The following is a 13,058-nucleotide window of genomic DNA, read 5'->3' as shown; positions in this document are numbered from 1 at the left end:
TTACAATATTTATTTATAACATTTTTTAATATACAAATAAAACGTGACGTGTACTTCCTTATATTTGTTAAAATTGAGCCCTCATTTTAAAAAATGTTATAAAGAATTTAATAAAATAACTTGGTCAAAGTAATTTGGTTTAAAATCTTTTTTTAGTACCTATAAATTTGCTAACTTTATGTTATCGATATCCGAAATAATAGATTGATGTTAATACAATTATTATAATATAATTGTTTGCTAAAGTCTGAGAAATTATTTGTTTGAAAAGTATAGGGCGTCGTAATTATGTTGTGGTTTAAAATTAAATGTTTTTCGAAATATCCTCCACCAATTCGACTTACAAAATTAATTAAATATTTAAGTTTGAGGGAGTAGAACTATATAAGCTTGAAGCATACTTTGTAAAATATTGGGTATTTGTTGTTTTACTTTTTATGCGCTAAATATTTGGTGTTTCTTTTGAGTTTATTGAGAGTTTAAAAAAATTTAAAAAAAACGGGCTTGTTCGGGATTTGAACCTGGGACATCTTGCAATAATTGCGCCGTAAAACTGACCATTCCCGTTCGATTTTGGAATTCAGTCAAATGAGTCTGAAAAAAAACTTATACCACGTGGTTTTCTATCATCTGGCTCGTTGGTCTAGTGGTATGATTCTCGCTTAGGGTGCGAGAGGTGCCGGGTTCAACTCCCGGACGAGCCCATCTTTGTTTTAATCTATGTTGATTCAATGATACATTTTTATTAAAATTAAATATAGCTACGTGTTTTGTAACTAAAAAAGTACTTTTATTCTGGAGGTAGCGACTCCTATTTTGTTGCTGTTAAAGTTTTGGATTCTGTTTGAATCGCTATCGGCAATTCGACTTACAAATTAAAACCAGAAATAAATTTTCAAATTAAATTTATCGATACTAAAGTGTGTTTACAATTATTTATTAAAAAAAACAAAAACTAAAATATATTAATAAAACAACGGCTTGACAGTCAAGTTTTATAACAAAAAATTTAAAATGTAAAATAAAACGGGCTCTTCCGGGATTTGAACCCGGGACCTCTCGCACCCAAAGCGAGAATCATACCCCTAGACCAACGAGCCATATTTAAATTTTCGCCGTAAAATCGACTGTTTCGCTCGATTTTAAACAAATTAAACCGCTCAGGGCACTTTAAACACCTATTAGTCAATTATAAAGTATATATTTTCTTAATATGTCGTTAGAAACCTACGACTCTAGTTTAGGTGGAATAATATAATTTACCAGCGGTTAAAGTTTAGGCTTATCACTCGAATAGCTATCGGCAATTCGATTTACAAATTAGCAAACTTAAATAGAGTTTTAAGTAAGCATTAGTTTGTTTACTTTTAAGAAAAAATGTGTGCCCAAACAACTTTAAATTTATTGCTTTTATGCTTTTAGACCATTGAGCCATATCGTATGTGTATAAATTCTAAATAATACGAACTCTGTTTTTTAAGTCTTTTGTTAATACATCTGGAAAAAATTAAAACTGCGTGTGCTTTCGAATATCTGGCTCGTTGGTCCGGGATTTGAACCTGGGACCTCTCGCACCCAAAGCGAGAATCATACCCCTAGACCAACGAGCCACATATAACAACTGCGCCGTAAAACTAACCGTTCCCATTCGATTTTGGAATTCAGTCGAAGGAGTCTGAAATAAAACTTAGACCACGCGGTTATCGCTCATCTGGCTCGTTGGTCTAGTGGTATGATTCTCGCTTAGGGTGCGAGAGGTCCCGGGTTCAACTCCCGGACGAGCCCATCTTTTGTTTTAATATATGTTGATTCAATAATACCTTTTTATTAAAATTTAATAGCCACTTGTTTTGTAACTAAAAAAGTATTTCTATTTTGGAGGTAGCGACTCCTATTTCAAATTTTGGATTTCGTTTGAATCGCTATCGGCAACTCGACTTACAAATTAACAAAAATATATTTTACAATATTTATTTATAACATTTTTTAATATACAAATAAAACGTGACGTGTACTTCCTTATATTTGTTAAAATTGAGCCCTTATTTTAAAAAATGTTATAAAGAATTTAATAAAATAACTTAGTCAAAGTAATTTGGTTTAAAATCTTTTTTAGTACCTATAAATTTGCTAGCGTTATGTTATGTATATACAAAATAAAAAAGATGTCAATACAATTTGCTTAAATATTTCAAACTGGCAAAGTTTTTTTTAAATTGGGTCATCTTAAAATCTGGAAAATTATTTTATTGAAAAGTATAGGGCGTCGTAATTATGTTGTGGTTTAAAATTAAATGTTTTTCGAAATATTCTCCGGCAATTCGACTTACAAAATTAATTAAATATTTAAGTTTGGGAGAGTAGAACTATATAAACTTGCAGCACACTTTGTAAAATATTGGTTATTGGTTATTATACTTTTTATGCGCTGAATATTTGGTGTTTCTTTTTGAGTAAATTAAGAGTTTAAAAAAATTTTAAAAAAACGGGCTTGTCCGGGATTTGAACCAAGGACCTCTGGCAATAATTGCGCCGTAAAACTAACCGTTCCCGTTCGATTTTGGAATTAATTCAGTCGAAGGAGTCTGAAAAGAAACTTAGACCACGTGGTTTTCTGTCATCTGGCTCGTTGGTCTAGTGGTATGATTCTCGCTTAGGGTGCGAGAGGTCCCGGGTTCAACTCCCGGACGAGCCCATCTTTTGTTTTAATCTATGTTGATTCAATAATACATTTTTAATAAAATCTTCGTGTTTTGTATTTAAAAAAGTATTTTTATTCTGGAAGTAGCGACTCCTATTTTGTTGCGGTTAACATTTTGGATTCCGTTTGAATCGCTATCGGCAATTCGACTTACAAATTAAAACCAGAAATAAATTTTCAAATTAAATTTATCGATACTAAAGTGTGTTTACAATTATTTATTTTAAAGAAACAAAAACTCTATAATATTGATAAGTCAACGGCTTAACAGTTGAGTTGTATAACAAAAAGTGCAAATTTAAAAAAAAATCGGGCTCGTCCGGGATTTGAACCCGGGACTTCTCGCACCCAAAGCGAGAATCATACCCCTAGACCAACGAGCCACATATTACAATCGTGCCATAAAATCGACCGTTTCGCTCGATTTTAAACAAATTAAATCGCTCATGGCAATTTGAACGACAAATTAGTCAATTATGAAGTTTTGTTATTTTCTAATACGAGCAACTCTTTAGACTTACGATTCTAGTTTAGGTGAAATGATATAATTTACCAGCGGTTAAAATTTAAGCTTATCACTCGGATAGCTATCGGTAATTCCATTTACAAATTGGCAAACATAAATAGAATTTTAAGTAAGCATTAGTTTGTTCACTTTTGAGAAAAAATTTGTGCCCAAACAACTTTAAAATTAGTTTATTTAAGGTTACAATAATACTTTTAGACCATTGAGCCATGTCGTATGTGTATAAATTCTAAATAATGCGAATTCTGTTTGTTCGAAGTCTTTTGTTAATACATCTGGAAAAAACTAAAATTGCATATACTTGTGATCATCTGGCTCGTTGGTCTAGGGGTAAGATTCTCGCTTCGGGTGCGAGAGGTCCCGGGTTCAATTCCCGGACGAGCCCTTATTTTTGAAAAAATGTTATAGAGAATTTAAAAAAATAACTTAGTCAAAGTAATTTGGTTTAAAATTTTTTTTAAGAACCTGTAAATTTGCAAGCTTTATGTTATGTATATCCGAAATAATAAAAATATGTTAATTCAATTATTATAATATAATTTGCTTTAATATTTTAACTTGCAAAATTATTTTAAGTTTGGGTCATCTTAAAATCTGGGAAATTATTTGTTTGAAAAGGTATAGGGCGTCGTAATTATGTTGTGGTTGAAAATTAAATGTTTTTCGAAATATCCTCCGGCAATTCGACTTACAAAATTTAATTAAATATTTAAGTTTGGGAGAGTAGAGCTATATTGGCTTGCAGCATACTTTGTAAAATATTGGGTATTGATTATTATACTTTTTATGCGCTAAATATTTGATGTGTCTTTTTGAGTATATTAAGAGTTCAAAAAAATTAAAAAAAACATTAGTGCTCGTCCGGGATTTGAATCCGGGACCTCTCGCACCCAAAGCGAGAATCATACCCCTAACCAACGCGCCACAAATAACAACTACGCCGTAAAACTAACCGCTCCCGTTTGATTTTGGAATTCAGTCGAAGGAGTTTGAAAGGAAACTTAGACCACGCGTTTATCTGTCATCTGGCTCGTTGGTCTAGTGGTATGATTCTCGCTTAGGGTGCGAGAGGTCCCGGGTTCAACTCCCGGACGAGCCCATCTTTTGTTTTAATCTATGTTGATTTAATAATACCTTTTTAATAAAATTTTCGTGCTTTGTAACTGAAAAAGTATTTTTATTCTGGAAGTAGCGACTCCTATTTTGTTGCGGTTAAAGTTTTGGATTCTGTTTGAATCGCTATCGGCGATTCGACTTACAAATTAAAAACCAGAAATAAATTTTCAAATTAAATTTATCGATACTAAAGCGTGTTTACAATTATTTATTTTAAAGAAACAAAAACTCTATAATATTAATAAGACAACGACTGAACAGTCAAGTTTTATAACAAAAAATGCAAAATTAAACAATAAATCGGGCTCGTCCGGGATTTGAACCCGGGACCTCTCGCACCCAAAGCGAGAATCATACCCCTAGACCAACGAGCCAGATGACAAAACAGCGTTTTAAAACTGACTGTTTCGCTCGATTTCAAAATTATAAATCGCTCCTGGCAATTTAAACAACAATAAATTAGTCAATTATAAAGTTTCGCTATTTTCTAATACGAATGAGTCTACAAAATTTACGGTTCCAGTATAGGTGCATCGGTAATTTGGTATACAAATTAACAAGTACAAATAGAGTTGTAATTAAGCCATAAGATTAAAAATAAATTAGTATGACACCGCGTTTTATTTTTAAGATTCCGTCTTTTTTTTTTACTTTCCTTCAATTTCCGTTCCTTCATTTTCAGATTCCTTTACTTTCCGTTTCTTCATTTTCCGGTTCCTTTATTTTCCGTTCCTTCAATTTCCGGTTCCTTTATTTTCCGTTCCTTTATTTTCCATTCCCTCAAATTCCGCGTCCCCGATTATTTTGTACTAGGTCAAGGTAACAAATGTAACTTCATGTTTAGGAAAATCATACCCTATCCAACGAGCCACATGTTACAGTTGGTCATGTTGGTCACAGTATCAACTCTAAGCGCTCGAATTAATACTATGACAAGTATTTACATAAAGTAAAAGTGTTTTAACTGAAGTACTTTTTTAAACTGAAGTACCAATAACCTACAATTCTGCAAGGATTTAGAACATTTGGCTCGTTGGTCTAGTGGTATGATTCTCGCTTAGGGTGCGAGAGGTCCCGGGTTCAACTCCCGGACGAGCCCTTACTTTTGTTAACTATAATTTTAAACATGCAAAAATAGATGGTATTAGTTTTTCACAATAATAAACGTTAATAGATAGTTTAAAATATTGCAGAGAAACATTTTTTAGAAATTAGACTTATATACTAATTAAAGGGTAAAGATAAAATTCTAGGTAAATTTTCAAAATTTTTGTTTAGCATGTTTTGGCTTACCATTTTAATTAAATCAATGGACAGGATTTTTATACTGAATACGCGCAATCGTCTGGCTTAGCGCTAGCGACCTAATTCTATTGTTAAAAAACAAAACTGCTTGATATTTACTCCAAGTTAAGTCGTTTGTGCCAAAAGCGAAAATCATGTTCTCCGATTATTAAAAAACGTTTTTTTTCTTTAAGCGACAATTCATTGTAAGCGTGTTAAATTTAAAAAAAATTGATAAAAAACGGGCTCGTCCGGGATTTGAACCCGGGACCTCTCGCACCCAAAGCGAGAATCATACCCCTAGACCAACGAGCCACATAATAATATATCGCGGTAGTATTGATCCTATGCGTTTATTCAAAACTACGACAAGTATTTACATAAAGTAAAAGTGTTCTGACTAAAGTACTTACAACTATTTTAAAAAATAAAACTACTCAACGAACACAAAATACGAAGCCTGTTCCAATAACCCACAATTTTACAATGGTTTCAAACATGTGGCTCGTTGGTCTAGTGGTATGATTCTCGCTTAGGGTGCGAGAGGTCCCGGGTTCAACTCCCGGACGAGCCCTTAATTACTTTTTTTATTGTATTAATATTTAAACCTTACTATACTTATTCTTCAAGAAATTGTTCTTAGAAAGTCAATTATAAATTTGTAGTGAAAGTGCCTTGGGCATTTCATTCTTTCAAGTGTGGATTAAATATAAAATTTTAGTGATGGAAAGCTTATCACGAAATGTTAATTTATTCTTCGGCAACGTTATCAAATAAATTTGAATTTATTTGTTTAAAATATTTTGCGCTCGCAGCTTAATTATCGCTAAACATTTTGCCGAAATACGCCATTTTACAGACAATCGACCATTTTCTGCCTTGTCCCGTAATTTTTTATAAAAAAAACTTATTTTTAATTAAACAAAAATTAAAATCTAATTCGTGTTAAAATACCGTTATTGAAATATTTACATTTTAACATAAATTGTATTTTCAAGGTTGTTTGCGCACGGCGGCGGGGATGCCCCTGAACTAGCACTGCGAGGTATTTTACAAGCAATAGAGAACAGCAAAGCGGGATCCACGATTTTTGTAATAACAGATATCGATGCTAAAGACGTCGAGTTGCAGGTAAATTAGTTTATAGAAATTAAAAATATCCTGATAATTATACTCCCCCTAGAAATTATTTTACACCCGTCCAAAAACGTTGTTTTTTAAAACTTGAATTAATTAATAAAATTTAAATTACTTTTTTTGGGGGCCGTTATTACTTTTTAGGGGGTTTTAATATAAGCCACAATCTTATTTTGTAAGTTGACAAATTATACAAAATAAATTAAATCAAATTTTGCATAGGGAAAACATTTTGGGGACATATCTTGTTTTTTTTTACTGAAATTAGCTTTACTAAATGAGGTCCTAGGTTTGATATTCACTGCTCTCATGCTGTAGCGCTCTTAAGTAAGGCGCTATACCAAGTATGAACTTCTGTTATCTAACACTTAATGGACAGTGTAATTATCGGGCAATTATATTTAATATTCTGCAAAAGACAACTTAAGACTAAGTCAGGGTAGAAATGTTAACCTATGTTGAGGTTGTGAGGTCGATCTCTCCATATCAAGAATAAAAATATTTATAAAAAAAAGAAATGTTGTAACAAAATTAAATTTTGTTTTATGTTTATTTAAAGTGATAAAATCAAAACATTATTTAGGATGGCCTACTTGCCCAAGCACTTCAGAAAGAAATTACGATCACTTTTCTTCTTACAAATCGTATCCCAACAACGATGTGTAATTTCTTTAGCAGGTGAATTATTTGAAAAACAAATTTTTGCAGTGCGATTATTAAATAATTTTTAAAATGTATTTTTTTAATTTTAGTAATTCTGTTGCTGTAACATAATTTTAATTTTTTAACATAGAGTAAATTTTATTAAAATATACTGTATAGATATTTATGTATTTATGAATACTTTTTAATATAATTTGATTTGGTTTGGTGATTTAAACCACACATGAAGTCGTGGGTTCAATCCTTACTGATCTCATGCTGTAGCGCCCTTGTGTAAGGCGCTATGAACGATACGAACTTCTGCTAAGCCAGCACTTAATCAGCAACATAATTACCGGGCAATTATAATATATAATATTCTAAACTGCCAAAGGCACATCGAGGCAGGGTCGGGGTAACAAATGTTACTCTATGTTTAGGTCATGCATTTGACCTTTCCACATTGAGGATAAAGATATATACAAAAAAAAATATATGGTTTTCTGCATGAGATCCTAAGTGTAATATTCGCTGCTTTCATGTTTTTAAGAAAGGCGCTATAAAAACAATATAAACTTTTGTCTAACTAAAAACAAATTAACATGTTAATTATCAAGTATTTATATACAAAAATGTCCAAACTGCAAAAGTTAACTTAAGACTGGGTAACCAAGGGTACTTTACATTTGGGCTGTGATTTTGACCCTTTTACATTGAAAACAATTTTTTTTTGTATATATCAATTTATTCTCAATGTGGGAAGGTCAAATGCGCAATCTAAACATAAAGTAACAACTATTACTCCGACCCAGTCTTAAGTTGCCTGTGGCAGTTTGGGATATTATAGATTATAATTGCCTGATAGTTATAATGCTGATTAAGTGCTGGCTTAGCAGGAGTTTATACCGTTTATAGCACCTTACTCAGGGACGCTGCAGCATGGGAGCAGTGGGAATTGAACCCGCGACCTCATAGTGATGTAGCTTGTGTTCTTATCACTACACCACGCTGCCGGTCCAAATAAATCCAAACCTGATTTTTTTTGTTTTAATTGTATGATAGGTTGTTAACTAACATTCTTAATTTGTAAAAATTACTTCTAAGGTTTCCTAACGCAGACCCATTAACAGTACAAAGATGCACAACTGATTCGTACAAGCTTGGGTTAGAATTATATCGCTATTTAGCAGATAGCACAGGTTAACATCATTTATTTTAATTTTTAATTTTTTATAAAAATTTAGTGACAATGTTAAATAATGTAAATTTTTTTGAATTTAAAGTTACGAACTTTTCTACTTTACCAAGAGTTGTGACTGAAATGTGTTAAAATCTGAATTAAAAACTTAATTTCAACAAGCTAATTGCATAATTTTAAAAAAACTGAGGGCCGAATAAATTCTAGAATAAATAAAAATACCGGCAGCATGGTGTAGTGGTAAGAACACTTGCTACACAACTATGAGGTCATGGGTTCAATCCCCATTGCTCTTAAGCTGTAGCGCTCTTGAGTAAGGCGCTAAAACGGTATAAACTCCTGCTGAGCCAGCACTTAATCAGCAGCATAATTACCGGGCAATTATAATCTGTATAATATCCCAAACTGCTGGAGGCAACTCGAGACTGGGTCGGAGTAACTGATGTTCATCTATGTTTAGGTCGCGTATTCGACCTATCCACATCAAGGTTAAAGATATATACAAAATAACAAAACAAAAAAACATTATTTTATATAATATAGCATTATATTATTCATAACTTTTGTTTGGGACTTCTTTTAATTTACGTTAATCATTTTTAGGGGGAAATGTTTTAGTTGTTTCCAAAGACGACATCTTCCGAGCCACTCAAGTTATCGACTCTACTGTAAAACAAGGAGTTGTTGATATTGGGCTTTCTTTTGTATCAGGTTTGCTAAATTTTCTTTCAATATAATTCTAAAATAACTTTGTAGTTTACCTCAATCAGACTTAAAATTTATAATATATAATACCTAATGGCATGGTGTGGCAGTTAAAACACTTGGCTTTAATACATGAGGTTCTGGGTTCTATCCCCACTGCTTTCAAGCCATAGCCTTTGAGTAAGGAGCCATTAACGTAATAACTTCTGCTAAAAAAATAATTAGCAGGGATATTATCAGGCAAATATAATTGGTAATATCTAAAACTGCCAAAGTTAACTGAAGACTGAGCTGGGGTAGTAAATGTGACTCTATGTTCAGGCTGTAAAATTGACAATTTCAAATCAAGGTTAAATATTTACGAAAAAAAAAACTTTAGCTTTTTAAGTTTTTATTTTGTATTGACTGTTGTAAGTTGTTTTATTTTATTCATAGGGGGAGAAGGGAGTTTTGAAGTAAATGTGGATAGTTCAATTTTTGAAGTCTTTCTTCAGCTAACTGGAACATGCCAAGACGTTTCCGTTACTTTTAATGGAAACCAACTTGATATTATGGTAAGTTAACACATTTATAGTTATTTATGAATTTAGGGATGGGCTTAAATCCAATTTACTTGGATTCGACGAGCCCGAGTATTTTGTCGCGATACTTGGCCGAGTCCGAGTACTCGGTTATGACGTCATTTAAACGTATATAACTGTTTACGAGAATCTTTCCCACAAAATTTTAAAACTGCAAAATTTGCCAAAAAACACTTATTTATGGATTATAAAGTGTTTAACGTTGGCAAAACTATTTACCGCTGGTAGCAATATCATTTTAAGTGTAAACAAAAATGTAAAAGTCTTAAATTTATTTCGTAAAATTTTACTATGTAAAAAGTGTATTTGTTGCGCCATCGTTGCTTAAATAAAGTGATACAATTGAGAGTAGATTATAAATTATTGGAAAAAGCCAAACCTCGTGTTTTTTTTTCAGTTATGACAAATTATTACTTGCGTCCGAGTACTAAAAAATGCTCGTTTTTTAAAAAAAATATTTTTGTTTATTTACAACTATATTAAATTGCTATTGAAGTGTAATTTTAATACAAAAGACTACTTATATAACTTATGAATTAAAGTTATTGAATGGTATTGTTATGTTAATGACTTATTGTTGTAATGGGTAAAACACTTGGATTCACTACATGAGGCCCTGGGTTTAAACTCCTCTGTTTTTTTGCTGTAGTTGCCTTTAATAAAACACTATAAACAGTATGCCCTCCTACTAACCCGAAAACAATTTGTTTAATATTCATTGGGTAGTTATAATCAATAATATCTGGCCTGTGAAAGGAAAGTCGAATGCGCGACCTAAACATAAAGTAACATCAGTTACTTCATCCTAGTCTTGAGTTGCCTTTGGCAGTTTGGGAGATTATAGATTTATATTTGCCTGATTATTATGCTTCTAATTTAGTGTTGGCGAAGTAGAAGTTTATACTGTTTATAGCGCCTTACTCAAAGGCGGTACAGCATGAGAGCAGTTGTGATCGAGCCCACGACCCCATGTAGTGTACCTAAGTGTTCTTACCATTACACCATGTTGCCAGTAAATACTTACTAATCTTTTTTTTAAACTTATAACATTTTTATTTATAGAACCAAACCCAAATAGGAAACTTATATGAAGGAAGGTTGTTGGTTGGAGATAATTTCGGAAGCTGGGAGGTTTCATTGGATTCTGGCTCACAACGATGTTCAGCTAAGGTTAGATTTTAATAATTAAATTACGATTTATTTTTAATTACAATTTTATTATTAATTTTTTTTTTGTCAAATTTTTAATAACTGTTGATTGCTATTTTAAAAGGGTTTAGGTAATCAGATAACCCACTTATTTAGAGAATTTTTGTTTACTAAACAAAAAAGTCAAGAAAAATGACAAAAAATTTAACTTGGGCAATTTAGTTCAATAAATTCTTTTATACAACTTTTTCAAGGACATAATCATGTCAAAATGTGCTAAGAAAAAGAAATTTAAAAAAAAAGAAAAACATAATTATTTTACAAAAACACAAAATACGAATATTTATTCCCTTTTTTATTATTAACGGTTAGCTCCAGTGATCTATCTTATGCTTTACCGCCTTTGAGTAAGGCATTATAACCGGTATGAACTCTTGATGAGCCAGCACTTAATCAGCAGCATAATTATCGGGCAATTATAATCTATAATATCTCAAACTCGAGACTGGGTTGGGGTATCTGATGTTACTCTATGTTAAGGTTGCGCATTCGATCTTCCCACATTGAGGATAAAGATATATACAAAATATTTATATATATAGACTTATTTAAATTGATTTTTTGTTTGTTTACTAGATAATAGGAAGAAGTACAGTTGGATTTATCCAAACACTTGCTAGAGAAGTTAGAAATCAAGGAGGGGAGCTTATATTGGAAAGATTTGAAGGTTTTACATTTTTATTTCTTTAATTTTTTGTAAAACATTACTAAAATAACTAAACACAAAAATGTAAATTTTGAAGAAGAAATTTTCTTATTTGCTACATAGTGTCTGTGGTTCGATCCTTACTGCTTCCATGCTGTAGCATTATTAGGTGTTGTGCTATCAACAAATTAAACTTCTGCTGAGTCAAAAAAAATCAGCAGATTAAAATTTAGGCAATTACAATTAATATTATCTTAAACTACATATATAAACTCAAAACTGGGCCGGGGGTTTCACTGTTACCCTATGTTTAGGCTGTAAAATCGGCCTACCCAATTTAAGGACAAAAAAATATGAAATTAAAATATTTTTAATTTTTTTAATTTAAAAATGCCTTATAGTAATTATGGTAGTTGTAATCTTGTAATTTTGTAGGCAAAATAATAGACACTAACAAACATATTGTAAATTTCTAGGGCAACCCTTGATATCAGATGACATAGTGTTATTGCTTGACAGTTATGGTCAAAATGCTGCTGACAGAGTAACTACTGTTGAGTTTGTTCATCAAAGGACTGGTGTAGTTCTTGAAACTATAAGGTAACATATTGTAAGTTTGATATACCAACCTAAAACCGGCAGCATGGTCTAGTGGTAAGAACACTTGCTACACCACACATGAGGTCGTGGGTTCAATTCCCACTGATCTCATGCTGTAGCGCTCTTGAGTAAGGCGCTATAAACGGTATGAACTTCTGCTGAGCCAGCACTTAATCATTTATTCTATAATATCCCATACTGCCACAGGCGAATTGAGACTGGGCCGGAGTAACTGATGTTACTCTATGTTTAAGTCACGCATTCGACTTTCCCACATCGAAGATAAAGATATATACAAAAAAAGTACTGCTGCATGGTGTAGTAGTTAAAATACTTGGTTTCACCACATGAGGTTCTGGGTTCAATTCTCACTAATTTTTTGATGTTGCATTCTATAGTAAGGTGCTATAAACAGTACAAACTCAAGTCAAAAACCTATCTGCAGGTTGATTAAAAGAAAATTTTATTAAATAATATCCCAATTGTCAAAGTCAACTTAAGACTGGGTTGAAGTAACAGATGTTACTCCATGTTTAGGCCATGAATTCAACCTTTCTACATCGAGGATAAATAAATATAAAAAAAGCAAATTCTGTTTCTTAATTTCATTTAAACCTAAAAGTTTATAAACATATCTGTTTTTGTCAATGATATTAATCTGTTAAGTTAAAAAATTGTTTATTTTTAGAAGTTTCTAATTCAAAAATTCATTT

General features: G+C 31.9%; 1 protein-coding gene and 12 non-coding genes across 13 annotated transcripts in view; 8 read left to right on the top strand and 5 right to left on the bottom strand.

The window, feature by feature from the left end:
* Nucleotides 1-13,058, top strand: part of LOC145751823 (inter-alpha-trypsin inhibitor heavy chain H5-like) — a 34,328-nt gene that overhangs the window by 5,176 nt on the left and 16,094 nt on the right. Inside the window, exons 5-12 of the mRNA XM_082567939.1 lie at nucleotides 6,626-6,758; nucleotides 7,348-7,442; nucleotides 8,511-8,605; nucleotides 9,208-9,315; nucleotides 9,745-9,863; nucleotides 10,953-11,060; nucleotides 11,676-11,766; nucleotides 12,222-12,345. Of these exons, the coding sequence (XP_082424065.1) occupies nucleotides 6,626-6,758; nucleotides 7,348-7,442; nucleotides 8,511-8,605; nucleotides 9,208-9,315; nucleotides 9,745-9,863; nucleotides 10,953-11,060; nucleotides 11,676-11,766; nucleotides 12,222-12,345 (873 nt within the window). The remainder of the gene's footprint in view (nucleotides 1-6,625; nucleotides 6,759-7,347; nucleotides 7,443-8,510; nucleotides 8,606-9,207; nucleotides 9,316-9,744; nucleotides 9,864-10,952; nucleotides 11,061-11,675; nucleotides 11,767-12,221; nucleotides 12,346-13,058) is intronic.
* On the top strand, nucleotides 633-704 carry Trnap-agg (transfer RNA proline (anticodon AGG)). The gene has a single exon. It is a non-coding gene; the product is annotated as a tRNA-Pro (tRNA).
* On the bottom strand, nucleotides 1,029-1,100 carry Trnap-ugg (transfer RNA proline (anticodon UGG)). Its single transcript has one exon. It is a non-coding gene; the product is annotated as a tRNA-Pro (tRNA).
* Trnap-ugg (transfer RNA proline (anticodon UGG)) lies at nucleotides 1,535-1,610 on the bottom strand. The gene has a single exon. It is a non-coding gene; the product is annotated as a tRNA-Pro (tRNA).
* Nucleotides 1,714-1,785, top strand: Trnap-agg (transfer RNA proline (anticodon AGG)). The gene has a single exon. It is a non-coding gene; the product is annotated as a tRNA-Pro (tRNA).
* On the top strand, nucleotides 2,624-2,695 carry Trnap-agg (transfer RNA proline (anticodon AGG)). The gene has a single exon. It is a non-coding gene; the product is annotated as a tRNA-Pro (tRNA).
* On the bottom strand, nucleotides 3,013-3,084 carry Trnap-ugg (transfer RNA proline (anticodon UGG)). Its single transcript has one exon. It is a non-coding gene; the product is annotated as a tRNA-Pro (tRNA).
* On the top strand, nucleotides 3,541-3,612 carry Trnap-cgg (transfer RNA proline (anticodon CGG)). The gene has a single exon. It is a non-coding gene; the product is annotated as a tRNA-Pro (tRNA).
* On the top strand, nucleotides 4,255-4,326 carry Trnap-agg (transfer RNA proline (anticodon AGG)). Its single transcript has one exon. It is a non-coding gene; the product is annotated as a tRNA-Pro (tRNA).
* On the bottom strand, nucleotides 4,646-4,717 carry Trnap-ugg (transfer RNA proline (anticodon UGG)). The gene has a single exon. It is a non-coding gene; the product is annotated as a tRNA-Pro (tRNA).
* Trnap-agg (transfer RNA proline (anticodon AGG)) lies at nucleotides 5,371-5,442 on the top strand. Its single transcript has one exon. It is a non-coding gene; the product is annotated as a tRNA-Pro (tRNA).
* Trnap-ugg (transfer RNA proline (anticodon UGG)) lies at nucleotides 5,871-5,942 on the bottom strand. Its single transcript has one exon. It is a non-coding gene; the product is annotated as a tRNA-Pro (tRNA).
* On the top strand, nucleotides 6,130-6,201 carry Trnap-agg (transfer RNA proline (anticodon AGG)). The gene has a single exon. It is a non-coding gene; the product is annotated as a tRNA-Pro (tRNA).

Source organism: Corella eumyota, chromosome 5 (assembly GCF_963082875.1).
Source record: "Corella eumyota chromosome 5, kaCorEumy4.1, whole genome shotgun sequence".
In the NCBI taxonomy this organism is placed as follows: Eukaryota; Metazoa; Chordata; class Ascidiacea; order Phlebobranchia; family Corellidae; genus Corella; species Corella eumyota.
Note: the sequence above shows the minus strand (reverse complement) of the source record. Positions and strands in the feature narration are given on the sequence as shown.